Source organism: Prosopis cineraria, unplaced genomic scaffold (assembly GCF_029017545.1).
Source record: "Prosopis cineraria cultivar Desert tree isolate PC_DT_omini unplaced genomic scaffold, ASM2901754v1 PC10, whole genome shotgun sequence".
In the NCBI taxonomy this organism is placed as follows: domain Eukaryota; kingdom Viridiplantae; phylum Streptophyta; class Magnoliopsida; order Fabales; family Fabaceae; genus Prosopis; species Prosopis cineraria.
In genome coordinates, this window is record NW_026555341.1 from 21,238,872 (window position 1) to 21,262,476 (window position 23,605).

The following is a 23,605-nucleotide window of genomic DNA, read 5'->3' on the forward strand; positions in this document are numbered from 1 at the left end:
AGTATCATTGGAGAAAATCTTTTGATGGAAAATCAAAAGAAAGTAGGCCACCAAAACAATTTACTAGTGAGGAATTGTTTTAGAAGTAAAAGACCTTGATATTGAATTTGGCTAACTATTTATAAAGCATGTTGGAACAAATAGGTGGAAGAAAAGGTTAATTTTCTTTGAGTTGTTATATTGGAAGACCTTGAATGTGAGACACTTTTTTGATTTGATGATGCATATTGAGAAAAGTATGTGTGATAGTCTTGTTAGGGTATTGTTTCATATTCTAGGAAAGACGAAGGAAGGTATCAATGCAAGATTATATATGGTTAAGATGGGGATAAGAGAATAATTGGTATTATAGGAGAAGAAAAGTTGTACTTTTCTTCACGATACAACTTACACACTATCTAGAGAAGAAAATTTTCTATGAGTTTCTTACTATAATTAAGGTCCCAATGGTTTTCTTTAAATGTTAGGAACTTTATGTCAAAGAAAGACCTAAAATTGAAAGGTTTAAAGACTCATGATTGTCATGTTTTAATGGAGAAATTTTTTATAGTGGCCATACGTGGAGTTCACTCAATATTATGCGAGTTATAATCACAAAGCTATGCTACTTCTTCAAGTGTCTTTATAGTAAAGTAATTAACCAAGTCAATTTGTGAAGTTGCAAAGCTAAATTGTGCAAACATTATGTGAACTTTTTAAATTTTGTCACTCATACGTTCTTGCCAAAACCTAACGTAAAGAGTATTAAAGGTACATTTCCTCCCCTTGATGGGCTAATTGGAAATCCAAATGAATGGAAATCTTTTGTTGATTCATGCAGCTGTCTAAAGTTTCAAGGTAATATTATTGTTATTCCATTTATATGTTATTGCTTTTCTTGGCTTCTACTTCTTGTTTATATCAACTAACTTATCATGTTGAGTTTCCTAAGGCATCGAGCACCAGAAACAAAGAGTTCGCCAAGAAGAATGAGTATACCTATTTGGCCATAACTACTGGTGGGTTCTATATCCTGTGGCAAGGTTTGGATTGAAGCTTGGAAAAATAAAAAAGGAAATATTGACAAAAACAAATGTGGTTGTTAAAACAATAGTAAGTATTAATGACATAATGTTATTATATTTTTGTTTTTAGTTATTCACTTTACTTTTGCTGCTTCATAGGAGACCTCGACTTAAGAAGTCACCGAGCATTCTTATTTCTAATTAGGATAATATACTAATTAATAAACATATAACATATTTCATTTCAAATACCACTCATATCAAGCTTTCATCACTTTCACATCTATTTCACAACTTTTGTCCACTTTCATAACATTTAACAACATATAGCATCACGTAGCATGATCACTACTAACCGAATCTCTAAATCACACCGACATGAAACTATAGGCTCACCTTAGACTAATGTACAATCTCATTAGCCCTAAGCTTACCTTTAGTAGTAGAATCACCTGGCTAAAGGTGTTTTATCTTACTTCTAGACTATGGTTTTCTCCAATACACACAATGAGGTGTTTTGACTCTAACATCGTATCACACAGACACTAAAGAGTCTAATATCTCTAACACCACACCTTAACAAGTAATAAGGAGAGATCTTCTCTAATGTCGCACCTTGAAAGTACTAAGGAGGTATAATTCTCCAATACCACACCCGGTTAGGAACTAAGGAGAATATGCCATATGATATTATCACCACCACTCTACTTGAGTGAACTCTCACCCATATGATCATGCTTTTCAAACTACATAGGTTCCTAATCACCACTTTATATACTTTTTCATACATAACATGTATAGATATTACATACCATTTGAAATCACATATTTCAATGCTTTTATTCAACCAATAGCTATTTCATGCAACATACGTACAATACTATAAAACATGCTTAGTTCAAAATACTTTCATGCACTACCAAGCCTACTCACATATAGTTTTACAATAAATAGTCAAACAAAAAAAGTTATTCAGTTACCTCAACCCTTCTATCACTAGAAAGGTTATTCGTGGATTCAACTACCACAACAACTTATTACAAGATTCCTTTCTCAACTCACACAATTAATATGCCAATCTGAACACATTTGTGACAATTCAGTCATTTAGTCCATTTTGACCAAAAACACATATTTACTACCTATGGCTATATTCATTTGTAAATTCTTTTCCATTTACCCATTCTAAGTCCATTACCATTTGATTACTACTTTACATTACTTCAACCAGTCTTATTTTACTTAAATTAAAATTCCTACCCCTTTCTCCCTTTAACTCAAGCCAAATTGAGCTTATAGGTTCAAAGCTCTATCATTTCACTCTAAACTAGTTATAAAACTTTAATTTAACTCTAGAGAACCTTTTTATCACTATTATGAAAGAATTAAAGCCCTAAACTTCATCGATTCAATTTCTCTATAACTTATTTTTAGAGAAATTTGTGTAAAATAGAAGATAAGGATTATATATAGCTTACTCGCTAAGTTATCAATTAGAAGTACCTTCTAATGATTGAAATGGCTTGCCTTAATTGATCAACCCTTCTTCTCTTCTCCGTCTCATGTGTTTTCAATTTCTTCCTTTTAAAATTTTTGATATTTCATGACTTAAGATGACTCTTGGAGATGATATGTGGGAGATTGAGGAGAGAATAAGGTAATTATACCCCCAACTATTCCCATGAGGTATATTTTAAGTAATTATGTGAATTTTAGGATAAAATTCTTAAAAGGAGAGGAGAATTGTGACATCGTCAATTTTAAACTAGATTAAATACGTCCAATCAAATTAATTAAGTGTATTAATGAGATGTATGGCCAGAAAGCCTAACGAGTGTATTCGGTTTCAATTTCAACCCTAAACATAGGTTTAAAGGAGAATTAGGTCATTTGGGAATGAAAGAGAAATAATTTCTAAAAGGGGAGATTTTATGCCACGCATCACGGCTTATGGATAAGTCTTTGTAGCACATGTATGGCAACATACTTAGGAGGTGCTTTTTATGCCTTATACCACAGTTGGTCACTTTTCTGTTGTAATAAGGTTGCAAACTAATGCAACAGAGAAGAGAAAAATGAAGTAACTATGAGAGAGGCAGAAGAGTAGTGCTAGGGCTTGGAGAATCTGATATCGGGAACATTTTAATGCTCATAAACATCAAAGGCAAGATTCCTACAGTTAAATCTTTCTCTCTTCTTCCACTTTCTTAATGATAGAATTAGGGTTTGATTGATGGTGGTGATTTTCAGTCTATAAAATCTATAGGTCTAAACTTTTTTAACTTAATTAGGGTTAATAGGAGTAGATTGAGCTAAGTAAACTTAGTATTTTTGAATATATGATGGTTGGTGGTTGAAAGACATTAAATGTCCAAAAATCCTCATAAATATGTTGGTTAGGATAACATAGTCCTATTAATGATTATTAAAGAGCTCAACAAAGATAATGAGGGTTAAAGGAAGCTAAGAAACCTTATAGGTGTTTTTTATGTGAGTTAAGAACGAATCTTGAGTAGTAAGAAGTGTTAAAGTATTAGTAAAAATTAGCCCTATTGTGGATATTGATAATTTGCATTGTCAATGCTTGTAGAGTGACTATCATTAGCACCATTCAAGCTTCTTAAAAGCGTAAGGAGTGAGTAATTAAGAGGTAAAGCCTTTGATCTCTTAAAGGTTTGAGGTAATCAAGGGAATTCTACCTTGTGCTTTTATGTGTTAATTAATTTATTGATTGATATTTGATAATTGAATTGTGTGAGATTTTATTAAAATGCAAATGTACCTTGTTTTTTTTAAAGAGCCCATTATTTAACCAGTGATTTAATATTGTCTAATGATTTTGAAATTTTAGATTTCAATGATTTCTAATGAGTAAGGTATAATGATTATGAAAACACTAAGTATAATGATTTGTGTAATTGAAATTTCAATGATTTGAGTTGCAAAGAGTTCAATGATTTCAAAATGTATGGAGTTTAATGATTGTGAATGTATGAAGCATAATGATTTTGAAATTTGGATTTCAAAGACTTGTTTGAATTTGAGTTAATGAAAATGTGTTTAAGAAGTTAAATGATTTGTAAAATAATGGAGTTCAATGAAATTGGTTATGTGGAGTTCTATCAATTATGTTAAATGTGAATTGTTGTATGAATATGCATTATATGATCTTAAGAGGCAAAGGGCTCCCATCTGAGAGATGGCTTGCTCGAATTGATCATATTCATATTGTCCCACTTGTTCAACAAGGAACTATCCCACTAGTTTGGTGAGGGAGTCAAACCTAGCTAGCTATCCACTAATTTAATGAGGAAGGTAGTTTACGAGTATGACACCTCATAGTATGAGAAAATAGGGGAAAATGTGTTTCACAACTAAGTTAGGTGAGCCTTAGTTAGGTAATCCCCTTATAAATGTTTAAGCAAGGGAAGTCATAGATTATAGTCTATCCCATCGTGTTATAGTCCATGGTTTCATGTTAGAGGAATAAGGAAGATACAAGAGAAGTGTCATCATGCATATAGTGAGTAAAGGCACATGGTTGTCTGTATTGTGTCCTTAATGATGAATATCATGAATTGAGTTTTAACCCATTTTGACTATATGTAATGGAGTATATGACAAACTTTCATTTATATGAAAGATGTTAAAAATATTATTTTATAAATATTGTGCCATTATGCTTGGTAAGGTGAATTTATGTTCTTAAATGTTTTGTATGGCTTAGAAATTGACTATCTTTGCCTACTTATGTAACATCCTAAATTTCTTAATCCTATGTTTAGAGGTTAATCAGGATGAAGTAGAAATTAAAGTGAATTAGAGATTCAGATGATTAATTAGTATTTTGAGTAGTTTGTGTGTTGTATGAATAGATATGGGTGCTAGAAGTATGTTTCGGGTTGAAATAAGTACGCGTGGTAAGAATAAATCTCATTGTGCCCCGTGCTGCGGCTTATGCTTCGTGCGCCGCGGTGCTTGGACCAGAATTTTCTTTCATAAGTCATGAATTTTAGAAAATTTCATGGGAGAGAAATTGAGAAACACACAAAATAGAGAGAGGAAAAGGACTGAGAAGCTAGGTTAAGTCATTTTAAAGCGGTGGAAGGTGATTTGAATTGATAACTTACCAGGTAAGCTACGTATAACTCTTACCTTCCATTCTATACAAATTTTTCTGAAAATGAGTTATAGGAAAATTGAATTAAAGGAATTTGAGGGGTTTAATTCTTGCCCAATAGTAATAAAAAGGTTCTTGGAAGTTAAATTAGAGCTTTGTGATTGGTTTAAAGCTGAAGGGTGGAGCTTTAAACTCGAAGGCTTAATTTTAGGCCTTTAGAGAGAGAAAGTTAGGGCAAAATCTGTCTTGAGTAAAATAAGACTGGTTGAGGTGATCTAAAGTAATAATTGGGTAGTTATGGACTTAGAATGGATAAATGAAAAAAAGTTTACGGATGACTATATCCCTAAATAGTAAAAATGAGTTTTTGGTCAAAATGGACTAATTGACTGAATTGTGCCAAATGTGTTTAGATTGGTATATTGGACTCGTGAATAGAGAAAGAAGCTTTAGAAAAGCTTGAGTGATAATTGAAATCCATGGGTAACCTTTCTAGTGATAAAATGGTTGAGGCAACCAGATAACTTCCTTTGTTTGACTGTTTATTATAACTATATGTTAGTATGCTATGTAATGCATGAACTAGTTTTAAATTGAGCATGTTTTATGGCATTAAGTGATTGTTGTGTGTAAAATGATTTTTGATTGAAATAAGCATGGAGATGTGTTTTGTAATGTAAAGTGCAATATATATATATTATGTATAAGAAAAAGTAAAATGTGAAAAGGGAACCTTAAATGGTTTAAGAAAGCATGATTTAAATGGTGGGAGTTCAATTGAGTATAGGGGATGATAAAGATCATATGGTAAGGTTTCCTTAGTACCCTGTTAAGGTGTGATGTTGGAAACAATTCTCCTTAATGCCTTGAAAGGTATTATGTTAGAAAAGATCTCCTGAGTGCCTATTAAGGTACTGTGTTAGAGATGAGAGATTTCTTAGTATCTTTAGATATGGGTGGGAGTCAATGATGCCCTATTGTGTATATTGGGAGAAAATCATAGTCCATATTGTGCGTCAAAATATCTTTGGTTGGGTGATTCTACCACTATAAGTGAGCTCAAAACTAATAGGAGTATACATTGTTCTGAGATGGGCCTATGGTTTTATGTTAGGGTGATTTGAAGGATTGGTTGGTAGAGATCATACTAGTATTTTATAATATGATGGAATATCTTGAGATAGCACGGAATCCTTCGGGATAGATAAAGGTGGAAAATAAAATGTAATATGATGTAAATACTATTTTATAAGGTTTTAATGGTATACTATGTTTACTTTCACATCATTGCATGTGATAGTCAATAGGAATGATTTCTTCTGTTACTGAGATTTTTATCTCACCCTCATGGTTACATGTTTATAGGATAGGGAAGTGATCAAGCTAAGGGAAGAGAGTCTAGACTGACTTGAGTTGAGAAGTTGTGTACTCTGAGGTTGTATAATAAACTAAAGTGAAAGATTGTATATATAACTGTATATGAGTTGCCATAGGTTGCATGTATGTATTGAACTATGTTTTTGTGAAATCAAGCTTGAATTATGTGTATATATGTTGTTTGAGATAAAGGGGCTTAATTTGAATATGTTTGAGTTGAAATAATTGTTTATGTTGGTGAATCTTAAGCCAAAGGACAAATTATGAGGAAATGAATAATTTGGAGGCTAAGATTATATTTTGATTATGATGGGTGAATCTTAAGCCAAAAGCCAAAATTATAATGAAATGAGTAATTTGAGGACTAAGATTGTATTATGAATAGGATTGCATATGTATGAGTTGAGAAATAGTCGAGTGGGCTAAGTTATGCCATGAAATTGGCCGAAGAAGGGTCAAATTTTGATATATTAGTGTGATTGTGATTAATTGTGTTCAATCAAGTGTATTAGATCCTTTTGGACTTGGTTCAAGGCCTAGTGTGGTCTAATGAGAGAAAGGGATTGATTTGAGCGCTTAGGTGCGCAAAATTTTCACACAAAATGACTTTTTGCACTCGAGTGTCTAAATTTTGATTGGATCATTAAATCTTATCCAAACCTATCTTATTAGTTAGTATACGAGCTAAGCTTTATGTGGGCGCTTGAATCACTCTGATCGGATGTCGTATGAGAAAATGGCGCATGCCAAAGGTTTGTCATTTTTGATGTCAAAATGACAGCAGAAAAACAGACAGGTATGCCATGGCACAAGACACAGACAAGGAGAGCGTGTGGCTCTGTGCCACATATCGCGGCGTACTGGCCATCTACCACGATGCACAGACTAAAATTCAGTTTTGTTTCGTGTGTCGAAATGCATGCAAGTGAGATAGAAATTCTGGTGGGTTATGTCCACTATATATTTGGAATGTATGATTTATTTTTGCTATGTTTTCTGATTGAATTGAGATTTAATTGATTTTATAAAGTAAGTCTTTGGCTGAAGCTTTTCAAAAATGAAATTTGATTATTGTGATTGAGTTTGAGGTAATGGTAACACCATAGTCTTCTCTTATATAAAGTGGATATATAAGAGGAGGTTACAACTTGCATTTAAATTAATTAAAATGCATTAGTATGAGTTAGTTAGAGCTTAGTTACTGAGGCTTGTACTTACCCCTTTTATCTTTAATATTATAGAGAATAGCTCAAGAGGTTCAGATATAAAAGAGCAACCAGAGGTTTAGGATTGTGATCCTTATTAGTAGGCTTCTTTATTTTTTGAGTATTTTTATGCATGTGATAATTAAAATTGCCAACTAGGGATAGTCCATTTGATCCTTACTTGTATTACATGTTTTGTGAATTGTAAGTGTATTTTAGGCCTTGGTGTGTGAGTTGATGATATGTGTTATTTATGATAGGACTAAAATACTAAAGCAAGTAAGAGTTAAGTATATTATGCATTGATTTTGAGTTACTTGATGGAGAGGTGCTTAAACTCACCCTTGTATGCTTTTGAAATTAAGGGGTTAAGTAGTGAAATTGTGATCTATAATTTTTTAATGTGATATGGTGTATTCACAAGTTAATTTTGATGTTTTGCATGTGGTTTAATTGGTGTCAATGTCTATTGGCTTTTGGTGTTTAAGTTGGACACATATTTTTTAGAATAATGTTGAAAAGTGTAAGTTTTGAAAAGAGTGTCAAACTTTTGATAGTATAATAATTTGATTATGAAACTAAAGCCATTAGATAGAGCTCAGAAAGAACTTTCTATAGACACCTAGTTCGTGTCAATTGAACGTCAGACGAAGGATTAAGGCGTGTCAGAAGTTGCTCTAAAAGCTGTCAAAAATGATAGTATAATTTACTATCAAAAATCAAGCCACATGATGTGGCACAAGATGCCACAAGCCGTAGCGCATGAGATAGAGGCGAACACATCACAGCGCATGTTTGAAGAGCCACGACACACGCATATTTTTTACATAATTACTTTGTTTTATGATTCTTTAGCAAATGCACTAATTCTTAAAATGATCCTATGCTTCTACATAATTGTGAACTCTAATTTGTCTATTTTGAAGACTTTGAGAATGGTTTTAATTTTGTAAACTTGGGATCCTAACTTGTTCACCCATTGGTAATTTGGTATTATGTTAATTATCTTAATCCAATCTCTTTATTACTTGAGATTTGGAGTTAATCATGGGTTAGAAAGAGGAGAATATTACACTTTTAGTCCTATTTGATGTGCCAAAGTGTTCACACAAGTTTGTGACTCTTATGATGAGATTTGAATAATTTTAAAAATAGCTTTTAACTAAAAAGCTGCACTTTCACATTTAGGTATCTAAATTTCAATCCAACTATTAGATTTTCTTGAAATTTAGGTCATAGAAAAAACCTTTTATAATTTTTTTATGAGCTTTAGAATCACCTCAATCGGACATTGATCACAAAAATAGCATGCTCTAACAGTTGGTTTGGAGATGCTGTCATGATAACATTATTACTATCATGACAACAATATAATGCTCTTATGATAGCAACAATTACTGAGGTTCGAATGCATGTGAATTTTGATCCGACCATTGGATCCTTTTGAAATTTAGTAAACTTGTAGTGCTCTTTAATGTGATATGTGGGCTCTAAAATCGCTCCGATCAGAGGTCGGATGATGAAATAGTGAACTCTAGAAGTTGGTCTAAATGTGCTATCATGACAACAAAACTACCAAACTTGTAATGAGTTTAAATTTTAATCCATCCGTTGAATCTTTGTGAAATTTGAAACACTACGAGCACTCATTAAATTTGACATGTGAGCTTTAAAATCATTTCAATTGGAGGCTAGACAATGAATCAGCACCTCGTAGAAGTTTGCCTGGGAAGGCTATCATGACAGCAAAATTAATGCTGTCATGACAACAACTAATTGTCCTTGTTTGCCCAATTTACTTTCGTGCGCTATACAGCAATCCTTAAAACTATTTTAAGCAGTTTTAAATGTTTCCTTTTCCATTGTATAGATTGTTTGGCAATTTAAATAGTTTGTTTTCTTAGTTAGTTTTATATCAACTTCTTAACCATACTTAAATTATTTGGTTGTGGTGTGCTTTTGTTAACACTCGAGGCAAGTGTTACAAGTCTCACTTAATAGAGCATTTTCAATGCTTGGACGACTAAGACTTACTAGCCTTACACAAAGTAGGACTATAACCCCTTATTCTAGTCTAAGGTACACTCATAGATCATCCCCTTAGTCCTTCCTAGCAAAGCAAGCTTTATGCTTAAGACTTCAGGGATCTCCTGGGTCCTTCCTAGTAGAATAAACTCTACACTTATGACCTTCAAGACTTCCTAGCCTTGTACAAAGTAAGGCCACAACCCCCTAACCTAGTCTAGGGTATACTCATAGATGCGATGCACATGTCTATGCATATTATATGATATGCCAGACACCCAAGAGGGGGTGAATTAGGTATCATCTGATTTTTCACAAAAAGCTGTTGTTCACATAAACTTAGAATATGAATATTGATAGGATAAACAAAGCTAATGAAGATGAGAGAGATAAAGAGTAATACACAAGGAATTCATCCTTGGTCATCTTAATCCACTTGGCCTACGTCTATTCCTTAAGTACCTCATGATATTTCCACTATAACTACAAGTTCAATCCGTGCATTTATGAAGCCATAGTACAATCTCAGACTTAACATCTATATCACTCTCCTTTATAAAAATATCACAAGTTCAATTTGGGTACTTATGATGCCATTTACAATCTCTCAAACTCACAAGTCTATTTCTCTCTCCCTTCCAGAGGTAATTTTAGCATCTACTTAAGATCTCCTGATCTTCTATTAACTATCACATGCAACAATACGAAAGTAAACATAGTATATATTTAAAACCATATAAAGTAGTATTTACATCATATATCTCATTTCATTAGCTGCTTTTTATCAATCCTAAAGGATTGTGTGTTATCTCAAGAAATTTCATCATATCGCATAACATAGTAGCATCATCTCTACAAACCAAACCTTTACCACTATAGGAAGTTGCCACCTTGCAAGTATGACAAGGCTCCCATTTACATTTTAATTTCTTTTTCCTTATTTTAATTAAGCTTCAGCTGATGGGAGACACCAAGGAGCACGCCATTTTAAGTCCCAAATGGGATCCAACATATATCTCATTCATCTTCCACATTCTCTCTCTCTTGTTCATAGTGTTCTTCATTTTCTCTCTTTTGTTCTTCATTTTCCAGCACCCTAACCTCCATTTTCAGCCACCAAACCTCCACAAAACTCATACCATTCTTCTCCTCTCTTCATTTTCGTTCCATCCCTTCCATTTTCACAAGAATTGAAGCTCATTTCTATCATTCAAGAGCTATAGAGTTTGGCCTTCACAAGCAATCACTAGGGTTCTTGAAGATGAAGATTGGCTAAGTTTCTTTGTGGAATCCTAGAGAGATGAAGATGGAGGATGAGTCTTGAGCTTCAAATTGGCTAAGTTCTTTTGTTTCCTATCCTCTTCTCTTTTTACTAGATGGTTAGATTCCTTAATCTAGGGTCTAATCATCTTAGCTTATAAATTCTAATTTGAATTTGATGTTGATGTAAAGAAAGAGGATTGTTTCATTTAATTTCTTCCTTGGACAGCCATGACTAAATTTTGCCACTCTTTGTTTGGCACATAATCTTGTGTTTTTCAATTAGTGAATTTCTTGTGTTAATATTGCATAATCTTGTGGTGTTAATGCTTGTGTTGTTGAGTAGCTTGACATAATCTTGTGGTGTTAATGCTTGTGTTGTTGAGTAGCTTGACATAATCTTATGGTTGCTCAATTTATGTGTTTGACCATGGCTGTTGAGAGAGGATTTTGAGTAAATCACTTGGCTAATGTCTTCACCAATTGGTTAATTGAACTAGGGACTTTAATCTAAGACCTAGGGAGGTTAGCTAATTAGGTTAATTGGCTTAGGATAATTTTCTTAAGTGATGACAGCTTTAGTTAAGAGGAAAGGGAAGCTAAACTTAGCCTAATCATGAGAAGATAATGAGTCCAAAATCAACTAATCTCTAGGGTTCCATTATTGTAAAAAGGGAAGTTCATTTCACTCACTTTCACTAGCATTTTAATTACTTGCACATTAGGTAATTAGTTTAGATAATTAGCTAGATAACTAAATTCCTACAAATTTTGGTTGATTTATTTCACTAGATAACTTTCAATTAGACTTAAAACCATTCCTTGGGAGATGACCTAGGGTTGGCCCTATATTGCATTAGGGTTAGCTTTAGTGTAATTTTGAGGATAAGTGACTAATTTCCTATCAAAATTTTGGCGCCGTTGCCGGGGAATGGTTTAAGTTTAATTCTAAGGTTGTTTAGTACTTAATTTACATTTTTAGTGTTCCTAGAAAATCTTTTGAAAAATTATAAAAAAATTTTTTTTGTGTCTTGTTTAGTGTTTTTTGTGTGTTTTGAGTGTTTTTATTCTGTTTTGAAAAAGAAAAAAAAATTAGTGCAATTTTCGTTGGTTTGGTGTAGAGCTGAAAATACTCTGTTTCTAGTGTCTCTGTCTAAAATTGAAAAATTAACTGGGAATGAGTCTGAGGGAATTTGAACGTGGAATTTATTTCATTGAAAGCTCTATATCCTAGCTTCACTTTAAAATTGGTTTGGTTAATTTTGGACGTGGGAAGTGTCCTGTGGAAATTTTATACTCTAACAAGGTCCAGGGAGCCATTACAGAGGATTCCCAAAACCCTGTTTCAACTTTGAGTTAGCATATCTTCGTCTTTGTGCATTCAAATTGATTGATTCCAGTTTCATTTTTCTTATCGCTATCTTATCTTTGTTTCTTGTGTTTAGGATTTTCTTCAATTTTTCCATTTTCCTATTTGAAAGTTTGTTAGAAGCTCTGAAGGTCTTCTGGACGAAATCCTGTTTCTCTAGACTTGAGGACCAACTTGTGAAAAATTCTGGGAACGATTGGGAAGGATTTTTAATCTAAAAGTTTTATATAATTTTCCTGTATATCTCTTGTGTTTCTCATAAAAGTTTCAGGGGAATTTATCATGTGGATTTGCTGATAGAAAATTCACAAGTTCACTGTCTCCAGAGAGCCTACTGTGCGAATTCCAGAATTGCCAAAGCTTCTTGATTGAGCATTTCTAACTCTCTTTCTATTTGTTTGGTGTTATTTTTTTTTCATTTTTTTGCTATTGAGTTGAATAAAAAAATAAAAAAAAATTATTTCTCTTGCTTTTGTGTGTTTTGAATTGTTTCATGTTGATTTGCATTTTAGTTTAGTTTGTTCTTTGTTCTTAATTTTCTTGAGCTTGATTAGTGCATGACCCGAAGAAAACATACCTCTTTTGTTGAATTAGATCCAGAAATTGAAAGAACTATTTCTAGATTGAGAAGATCACAACCTATTCTTGATTCTCATTTGGTTTGTAATTCAACAATGGAAGGTATTTTAGGACATGAGCATGTGCATAATGAGGGCCATGGGAATGGGAATGAGAATTTGCATGATGATGGCCATGTTAATAATGAATTTGAAGGCTTGCATAACCCTAGAGAGGAGAGGAGCATTAGGCAATTAACTCAACCTAATTGGCATGATAATCCTTATGGCTTATATGTTCCTCCTACTAATGTTCAATTTGAAATTAAATCCTCCTTGATTAATGCATTGCCTAAATTTCATGGGTTACCAGGAGAGGATTGTCATAGGTTTTTGCATACTTTCCTATTGGTTTGTGATACTATGAAGCCTATGCATGTAAATGTTGATGATGTTCAAGCTAAGGCTTTTGTATTTTCTCTTGAAGGTTTAGCAAAGGAATGGTATTTCAACTACCCTTCTTATGTGAAAGTGAGCACATGGGCTGAGCTAAGAAGACTCTTCTTAGATAAATTCTTTCCAAATTCCAAGGTCACCAATTTGAGAAAGCAAATCTATGGGGTCCAACAAGGAGAGGATGAGAGTCTCTATGAGTATTGGACTAGATTCCAAGGCCTTTTGGCTAAATGCCCACACCATCAAATTTCTAGTGAGAATTTAGTCCAATATTTCTATGAGGGCTTGATTCCAAGAGACAAAGTTAACATTGATGCCGCTAGTGGTGGATGCTTGATTGACCTCACTTCCTTAAAGGCTTGGGAACTAATTGACAAGATGGCTTCAAGTGGTGCTCAATACTCTACAAGGGAAAAGAGAAATGTGAATATGGTAGGTTCCTCAGTTCTTAATGATTCATATGTGGACTTGCTAGCTGCCAAGATTGGGAGAATGTTGGCTCCACAAATATCTCAAGTGAGCAATGTAAGTACTTCTCAAGCACTTGTCCCTTATTCTTGTACTTTTTGTGACTCACCTATGCATGTAGAAAGCAATTGTCCTATTAAGTTTGAACAAGTAAATGCTATCTACAATGGAAAACAATCCTATGGTGGGAGGCAAGGGCAAGGAGCTTATTCTAATACTTACAACCCTTCATGGAGAGACCATCCTAATTTCTCCTATTCAAATCCAAATGTGGCTTTACAAGACAATCAACAAAGAGGATCCTATCAAAACACCTTTGGCCGTGACCCTCCACCTCATTTGTCTCAAGGTAGCTCTTCTCAAAGCTACAATCCAAGTGGTAATTCTCTTACACCTTCTTCTAATTCTTATAGTGATAGGAGGCTTGTTCCAATTGAGAGTTCTTCTAATTGAACTCTTCTAATGATGTGAATGTGTTACGTAAGCAGTTGATTGAAATGAACTCTTTGTATAAAAACATGTATGATGGCTTAGGGAACAAGGTAGAGAGTATGGGTAACAAGTGTGAGAACATGAACTCTAAAATTGATGCCCTTACTTCTCAAATGAATATGCTTGCTAACCAATTAAGTGCAGCCAATGCTCAAGCCTCTACATTACCATCCAACACCGTTGCTAATCCTAAAGCTAATCTTAATGCTATCACATTGAGGAGTGGCAAGGAGTTGGGAGAAAGAGTACAAGAAGACAAAAGACAAGGGAAGGCCGAGAAGCCCTCTTTAAATTCTTCAATTGATGTTAATGTTTCTAGTTCTTCTTTTGCTCCTAATGATGCATCTTTTTGTAGAGATGATGAGGATGAAAACATTGAGGAGATCATATGTGAGCAACCACCATCTAAGGTGGAAAAGGGGACTATGGCCGAGTTGTTTAGTAAGGAAAAAGAGGGAGAGGCCGAGCAAAGTGAAACAAGAAAGGAGAGTTCAAGGAAGGAAGAAGGAAAGCAAAGTCAAGAGATTATGAAGAAGCTTCCTTTTCCACAAGCACAAGTGGTCCCTAAGCAAGTAAAGGGACAATTTGATCAAGAGGTATATGATTTCTTCCACAAGATTCATGTTAATGTACCCTTGATGGATGTAGTTAAGAACTTTCCTAAGTATGCCAAATTTTTAAAAGATTGTTGTACAAATAAAAGAAAATTTAGGCCTAATGCAAGGGTACAATTACCCTCATCTGTGAGTGCTATCATGAAGCCTCAACTCCCTATAAAATGTGAGGACCCCGGTTCCTTCACAATTCCATGCAAGATTGGCAACACACATTTTTCTCATGCATTGATAGACTTAGGTGCAGCCATTAATGTTATGCCTCTTTCAATTTATCATGCCTTGAGTCTTGATTGCATGCATAAGACACCTATGATATGCCAATTAGCGGATAGAAGTGTTAGAAGACCACATGGAGTAGTAGAAGACTTGTTGGTTTGTGTTAAAGGTCTATTATTTCCTGTGGATTTCTATGTGCTTGATATGTCAAAAGAAGGGAGTGGGGATGATATTTTGATTTTAGGAAGGCCATTTATGAGGACTGCCCGTACATTGATTGACATGGAAAAAGGTAGTTTGATTTTGAAATGTGGAGAGGATCATGTTATTTTTAATATATATGAAGCAATGAAACATCCTTTTGAGGATTATTCTTTGTTAGGTGTAAGTTCCATTGAGTTATTGCTTCATGATGCTTGTGAGTCTCACATGCTTGATTCTTTCTCACATGTTGATGATGATTTGTCTCTTGTTACTACTACATGTATTGATGGATGTAGTTGTCCTATTTGTTTAGAGATTGATGCATGCTTGAATGATGCAACTACTTCTTCTCATGATTTGTTTAAAATATCTCCTATGCTTGATCTTGAAATGCTTGAGAAGGGTATATCTTCTTGTGTTGTAGGTACTAAAGCCATTAAGGCCGAATCTATGAGTTTTTCTCCACTCGAGCTTGATGTTCTTAGGATTCCCAAGCTATTGGAGGAAAATTCTACACTTTCACATGTCGAGGCCGTGGCTCAAGTCCAAGCACTTGAGGACAAGTTGCAAGAAAAGGGGGAGGCTGTAAAGAAAGAAGAGGAGAAATCAAAAACAAGTGAGAAGCCTAAAAGACAAGATAGTACCATGGAATATTCCACCAAATTAGACTTGAAGAAGCTCATTCCCTCTTGTGTAGAGCCACCTACCTTGGAGTTGAAGCCTTTACCATCCAATCTCAAGTATGCATATCTCATTGAGAATGAGAAGCTTCCGGTAATAATTTCTAACTCTTTATCTCTTGAGGAAGAAAATGCATTACTTGATGTGTTGAGAAAGAACATACATGCTATTGGTTGGACTTTGGCTGACATTCCTGGTATTGACCCTATTGTGTGCACACATAAAATTTTTCTTGAGGACAATGCTAAGCCCATTAGGCAACCACAAAGGAGACTTAACCCATTGATTTTAGATGTGGTAAAGAAAGAGGTTGTTAAGCTACTTAGTGCTGGGATCATCTATCCTATAGCTGACAGTGAGTGGGTGTCTCCAACCCAAGTTGTACCTAAGAAAGGGGGGATTACTGTGGTAAAAAATGAGAAAGGAGAGCTTGTTCCAACTAGAGTTCAAAATGCTTGGAGAGTGTGCATAGACTATAGGAAGCTCAATAATGTGACTAGGAAGGACCATTTTCCTTTGCCTTTTATTGATCAAATGCTTGAGAGATTGGCTTCCAAGTCCCATTATTGCTTCCTAGATGGGTTTAGTGGGTATTTTCAGATTCCTATAGCTCCTAGTGACCAAGATAAGACTACCTTTACATGCCCCTTTGGTACATTTGCCTATAGGAGGATGCCTTTTGGTCTTTGCAATGCACCTGGTACTTTTCAAAGATGCATGATGTCCATATTTTGTGATTTTATTGAACATTGCATGGAAGTCTTTATGGATGATTTTACTGTGTATGGTGAGTCCTTTGATTCATGCTTGCATTCTTTAGATAAAGTGCTTGGTAGGTGCATTGAAAAGAAGCTTGTGCTTAACTTTGAAAAATGCCATTTCATGGTAGATAAAGGAATTGTTTTAGGCCATTTGATTTCTTCCAATGGCATAGAGGTGGATAAGGCCAAAGTAGATGTGATTGCTTCTTTGCCATATCCTGTTTGTTTGAAAGATTTGAGATCATTTTTGGGACATGCAGGCTTTTATAGGAGATTTATAAAGGGGTTTAGTGAAATTGCTTTGCCTATGTCTAAACTCTTACAAAAAGATGTTGATTTTGTTTTTGATGATGCTTGCAAAAGGAGTTTTGACACTTTGAAAAGCATGCTCATTTCCCCTCCCATTCTTAAAGCCCCAAATTGGTCTTTACCTTTTGAGTTGTCATGTGATGCTTCTAATTTTGCTGTGGGAGCTATGCTTGGTCAAAGAGAGGGCAAGTTATCATATGTGATTGCTTATGCATCTAGGACCCTAGATTCAGCTCAGGTTAATTACACCACAACTGAGAAAGAGTTGTTTGCTATTGTTTTTGCACTTGATAAATTTAGATCATATCTTCTTAACTCTAAAGTTGTTGTGTACACTGACCATGCTGCTGTGAGGTACTTGTTTAAGAAGACAGATTCTAAGCCTCGCTTGATTCGATGGGTGATCTTAATGCAAGAATTTGATGTGGAGATAAGGGATAGGAGTGGTTCTACCAATCAAGTAGCGGATCATTTGTCTAGACTACCTCATTTAAAAGCTACTATGGTAAACTCTAACCCTACTATTCCTTGTGATTCATTTCCTGATGAGGCATTGTGTGCCATTTCATCTAAGCCTCCATGGTATGCCTCTTTTGCTAACTATATTGAGTGTAGAGTCTTGCCTCCTTGTGCTTCACGTTTTGCCATTGAAAAATTGAAAAGAGAGTCTAGATTTTACATTTGGGAACCACCTTTGATGTGGAAGATTTGTAGTGATAAAGTGATTAGGAGGTGTGTTGATGATGTTGATGTGCCTTCTGTTCTTGAATTTTGTCACTCTCATGCATGTGGTGGTCATTTTAGCTCAAATAAGACAGCTAGGAAGGTTTTAGATTGTGGATTGTATTGGCCTAGCTTGTTTAAAGACTCTTATGAATTTTGTAAAGCATGCTTGAAATGTCAAAAGGTTAGTAGTTGGGGTAAGAGACATGAAATGCCTCAACAACCCATTTTATTTTGTGAGATTTTTGATGTTTGGGGCATTGACTTCATGGGTCCCTTTCCACCATCCTTTAGTTTTGAGTACATATTACTTGGTGTTGATTATGTTTCAAAGTGGATTGAAGCCATTCCTACTAGAACTTGTGATGCTAAGATTGTTTTGAAGTTTCTCAAATCTAATATTTTTTGTAGGTATGGAGTTCCTAAGGCCTTGGTAAGTGACCAAGGATCCCACTTTTGCAATAAGATGATGAAGGCTCTCTTGGCTAAATATGGGGTGCATCACAAAATCTCTACACCATATCATCCCCAAACTAATGGCCAAGCCGAAGTATCAAATAGAGAAGTCAAGAAAATCCTAACCAAGGTGGTGAACACAAATAGGAAGGATTGGTCTTTACACTTGGAGGATGCTTTGTGGGCTTATCGGACCGCTTATAAGACTCCCATTGGCATGTCTCCTTTTCGATTGGTGTATGGAAAGGCTTGCCACCTCCCTGTGGAGATAGAGCATAGGGCCTATTGGGCCATCAAGAAACTAAACTTGGATTTCCATCTTTCGGCTAAGGAGAGATTTCTTCAAATGCAAGAACTTGAGGAGCTTAGGTTGGATGCCTATGAGTCTTCTAGAATCTATAAGGAGAAAACAAGGATCCTTCATGACAAGCTAATCTTGAGGAAAAAGTTCCAAGAAGGAGATCAAGTCCTCTTGTTCCAAACAAGGTTTATTCATAAGCATGCCAAGTTGAAGTCTAAGTGGGAGGGACCATATCTAGTGACCAAGGTGTTTCCCTATGGGGTTTTGCAACTCTTGAATAAAGCCACGGGTTCCACTATGCAAATCAATGGTCACCTATGCAAGCTCTACAAAGATGCCAAATCACTTCAAAAGGAGGAGGACTTCTCTCAACATGTTTTTGAACCACCATGATAAGGTTGTATCTCTCTAACCTTGAGCTTTTACCTTCCTTTAATTGATATATTTAATGATAGGTATAGTTCAAGTGTGGGGGAGATGAACCTAGTAGGAAAATTAGAGTTTATTTGCTTTATTTGACTTCTTTGTTTTGTGTTTTAGTTTGAAAAAAAAAATATCTGCACCACACTTTTGTTATGCATTCATTATTGATCTCACCTTATTTTATCACTAGTCTATACATACATTGAGGACAATGCATGATTTAAGTGTGGGGGAGAGAAATAAACATTTTGTTTTGTTTGTTTGGTTTTGTTTGGTTTTGCAAAAAAAAATTCAAAAAAAAAATTTCTTTGTTTTGTTTTGTTTGAGGTTACTTAATTACCTAGCTCTTGAATGGATATTTTGATTCTTGAGATGTGGTAATTTTTAGGATTGAATAGGTGTGAAGTGAACATTCTTTTACCTTGAATTAATGGATTAGAGTGGCATATTACCCATTCATGGAAGAGGCTAAACACTCATGTGTGATTAATTCCTTAGTGATGTTACCCTCTAGAATTTGTTTCACTTCTTAATTAAGACCATATATCTTGCACTTGTTTGATAGGAGATGAGAGATGGCATTCATAAAAAATAGCCAAGAGCCAAATAGCCAACCTATTATTATTTATTATCCTTTGTTAGCCACTTTGAGCCTTTGGTTTGATTCTAAAAAAAAAATATTCACCCTATTTTTTCCAAGGAATGCATGTTACACTTTTATATGTCTTTTTAATATTCATTGCATGTCCTAGATCAAATGAGTGGATGCCTATTATCATTTCTCTATCCATTACTTCCATTGTTTTCAAAAGTTAGGGGCAACCAAAAAAAAAACAACAAAGATAGATTTGAAAAAAAAAAATAGTCAAAAAGAAAAGAAATAAAGTTGCTAGAAAAAGAAAAAAAAAAGAAGAAAAAAAAAGAAAAGAAAGAAAAAAAATAAAAATAAAAATAAAAAGTTGCCTAGCTCATCCATTCCATTTGTTTTATTATTTCTTATCATTTCTTTCCATCCTCATTGTGTTAAGGTGTTCACTCAATTGAGTTAGGTTATGCTTTGCATATTAAGGGGATATATCTTGATTTAGCATTATTTTGATGCTAACCCTATTTTTTTTTATATACATGCATTTCTTAGACATCCTTTCATTACCTATATCACAACCTAATAAAGTCCATTTGATTCTTGATTGCAAGTGCTATTTAGTGATGGAGATGTAGAAGGGTTACAAATTCATAGTAGGGTTTATCCTAAGAAATTTTGAGTGAAATTTAATACCTTATACACTTTGAGTGATGAGAGCAAACACTTAACCTAGAGAGGCTTACTCTTTGACATTGATTCTTGGTAAGGGTTTGTTTGTGATGTGCATAATTCTTTCATAATTATTGCCACATTGATTGATAATTTGTAGAAGTTCATGAGCTAGTATTTTAGTGACTTGAAACAATGTTTTTCTCTTATTTCTTTGTCTTATAGTTTCTTTTGGGACCTTTTTCACTTGATTTTGCCCGGAGTGCAAAAGCTAAGTGTGGGGGAATTGATAGAACACATTTGTTACCCACTTTTATTTGTCAATTAGGACCATTTTATTAATAATTTATCACCTTCAAGTGCACACATTGCATTAGATTTGGAACTTTGCCTAAGTTTCTAAGATCAGTGCACTAGGGGCATTTTGGTCCAAAAAATGAACTTTTGAGAAAATGTACAAGAAAAATTGACAAAGTGCATTTTATGTCCAGTTGATGAATGGTGAAATTATATTTTTAAAATTCATTTTAGTTTGGGAGTAATTAAATAAAAAAGTCAACACTTTCTTAAGTGTCTTAGTTTGTCCTAGTTTTTGGTTTGCCTTTGTGTGAAAATTTTTATATAATTTTTTGCAGCCTGAAACTTGGTTAATTTAATAAATTCTCCCTTCTAATTATGAATTTAATTCTGGACATGAATTAGATTTTATTATATCATATGCTATTTAATTGAATTATGTGATTTATGTGACATAGGTGGCATGTGACTTGTGCATCAATTGGGCAATTGAGGTCAACACTCCTTGAGGACAATGGCTGATGGTTTGCACGTGAATTATGATTATTTTGAGGGATTAGATCAGCTAAAATGATGTGGATGACACATGGGAAATTAGGCACACATTGGAATCATCTACAAACCAATAGGAAGTTGCCACCTTGCAAGTGTGACAAGGCTCCCATTTACATTTTAATTTCTTTTTCCTTATTTTAATTAAGCTTCAGCTGATGGGAGACACCAAGGAGCACGCCATTTTAAGTCCCAAATGGGATCCAACACATATCTCATTCATCTTCCACATTCTCTCTCTCTTGTTCATAGTGTTCTTCATTTTCTCTCTTTTGTTCTTCATTTTCCAGCACCCTAACCTCCATTTTCAGCCACCAAACCTCCACAAAACTCATACCATTCTTCTCCTCTCTTCATTTCCATTCCATCCCTTCCATTTTCACAAGGATTGAAGCTCATTTCCATCATTCAAGAGCTATAGAGTTTGGCCTTCACAAGCAATCACTAGGGTTCTTGAAGATGAAGATTGGCTAAGTTTCTTTATGGAATCCTAGAGAGATGAAGATGGAGGATGAGTCTTGAGCTTCAAATTGGCTAAGTTCTTTTGTTTCCTATCCTCTTCTCTTTTTACTAGATAGTTAGATTCCTTAATCTAGGGTCTAATCATCTTAGCTTATAAATTCTAATTTGAATTTGATGTTGATGTAAAGAGAGAGGATTGTTTATTTAATTTCTTCCTTGGACAGCCATGACTGAATTTTGCCACTCTTTGTTTGGCACATAATCTTGTGTTTTTCAATTAGTGAATTTCTTGTGTTAATATTGCATAATCTTGTGGTGTTAATGCTTGTGTTGTTGAGTAGCTTGACATAATCTTGTGGTGTTAATGCTTGTGTTGTTGAGTAGCTTGACATAATCTTGTGGTTGCTCAGTTTATGTGTTTGACCATGGCTGTTGAGAGAGGATTTTGAGTGAATCACTTGGCTAATGTCTTCACCAATTGGTTAATTGAACTAGGGACTTTAATCTAAGACCTAGGGAGGTTAGCTAATTAGGTTAATTGGCTTAGGATAATTTTCTTAAGTCATGACAGCTTTAGTCAAGAGGAAAGGGAAGCTAAACTTAGCCTAATCATGAGAAGATAATGAGTCCAAAATCAACTAATCTCTAGGGTTCCATTATTGTAAAAAGGGAAGTTCATTTCACTCACTTTCACTAGCATTTTAATTACTTGCACATTAGGTAATTAGTTTAGATAATTAGCTAGATAACTAAATTCCTACAAACTTTGGTTGATTTATTTCACTAGATAACTTTCAATTAGACTTAAAACCATTCCTTGGGAGATGACCTAGGGTTGGCCCTATATTGCATTAGGGTTAGCTTTAGTGTAATTTTGAGGATAAGCGACTAATTTCCTATCAAGAGGTGCTTAAACTCACCCTTGTATGCTTTTGAAATTAAGGGGTTGAGTAGTGAAATTGTGATCTATAATTTTTTAATGTGATATGGTGTATTCACAAGTTAATTTTGATGTTTTGCATGTGGTTTAATTGGTGTCAATGTCTATTGGCTTTTGGTGTTATTTTAGAATAATATTGAAAAGTGTAAGTTTTGAAAAGAGTGTCAAACTTTTGATAGTATAATAATTTGATTATGAAACTAAAGCCATTAGATAGAGCTCAGAAAGAACTTTCTATAGACACCTAGTTCGTGTCAATTGAACGTCAGACGAAGGATTAAGGCGTGTCAGAAGTTGCTCTAAAAGCTGTCAAAAATGATAGTATAATTTACTATCAAAAATCAAGCCACATGATGTGGCACAAGATGCCACAAGCCGTAGCGCATGAGATAGAGGCGAACACATCACAGCGCATGTTTGAAGAGCCACGACACACGCATATTTTTTACATAATTACTTTGTTTTATGATTCTTTAGCAAATGCACTAATTCTTAAAATGATCCTATGCTTCTACATAATTGTGAACTCTAATTTGTCTATTTTGAAGACTTTGAGAATGGTTTTAATTTTGTAAACTTGGGATCCTAACTTGTTCACCCATTGGTAATTTGGTATTATGTTAATTATCTTAATCCAATCTCTTTATTACTTGAGATTTGGAGTTAATCATGGGTTAGAAAGAGGAGAATATTACACTTTTAGTCCTATTTGATGTGCCAAAGTGTTCACACAAGTTTGTGACTCTTATGATGAGATTTGGATAATTTTAAAAATAGCTTTTAACTAAAAAGCTGCACTTTCACATTTAGGTATCTAAATTTCAATCCAACTATTAGATTTTCTTGAAATTTAGGTCATAGAAAAAACCTTTTATAATTTTTTTATGAGCTTTAGAATCACCTCAATCGGACATTGATCACAAAAATAGCATGCTCTAAAAGTTGGTTTGGAGATGCTGTCATGATAACATTATTACTATCATGACAACAATATAATGCTCTTATGATAGCAACAATTACTGAGGTTCGAATGCATGTGAATTTTGATCCGACCATTGGATCCTTTTGAAATTTA

General features: G+C 34.3%; 1 protein-coding gene and 1 non-coding gene across 2 annotated transcripts in view; one reads left to right on the forward strand and one right to left on the reverse strand.

The window, feature by feature from the left end:
• Positions 1-19,660, forward strand: part of LOC129322492 (uncharacterized) — a 178,343-nt gene extending 158,683 nt beyond the window's left edge. The window contains 1 exon segment of the mRNA XM_054968803.1: positions 16,629-19,660. Within this exon segment, the coding sequence (XP_054824778.1) occupies positions 16,629-18,994 (2,366 nt within the window). The 3' untranslated portion in view covers positions 18,995-19,660.
• Positions 13,515-13,621, reverse strand: LOC129284676 (small nucleolar RNA R71). Its single transcript, XR_008586920.1, has one exon. It is a non-coding gene; the product is annotated as a small nucleolar RNA R71 (small nucleolar RNA).
• Positions 19,661-23,605: the final 3,945 nt, after the last annotated feature.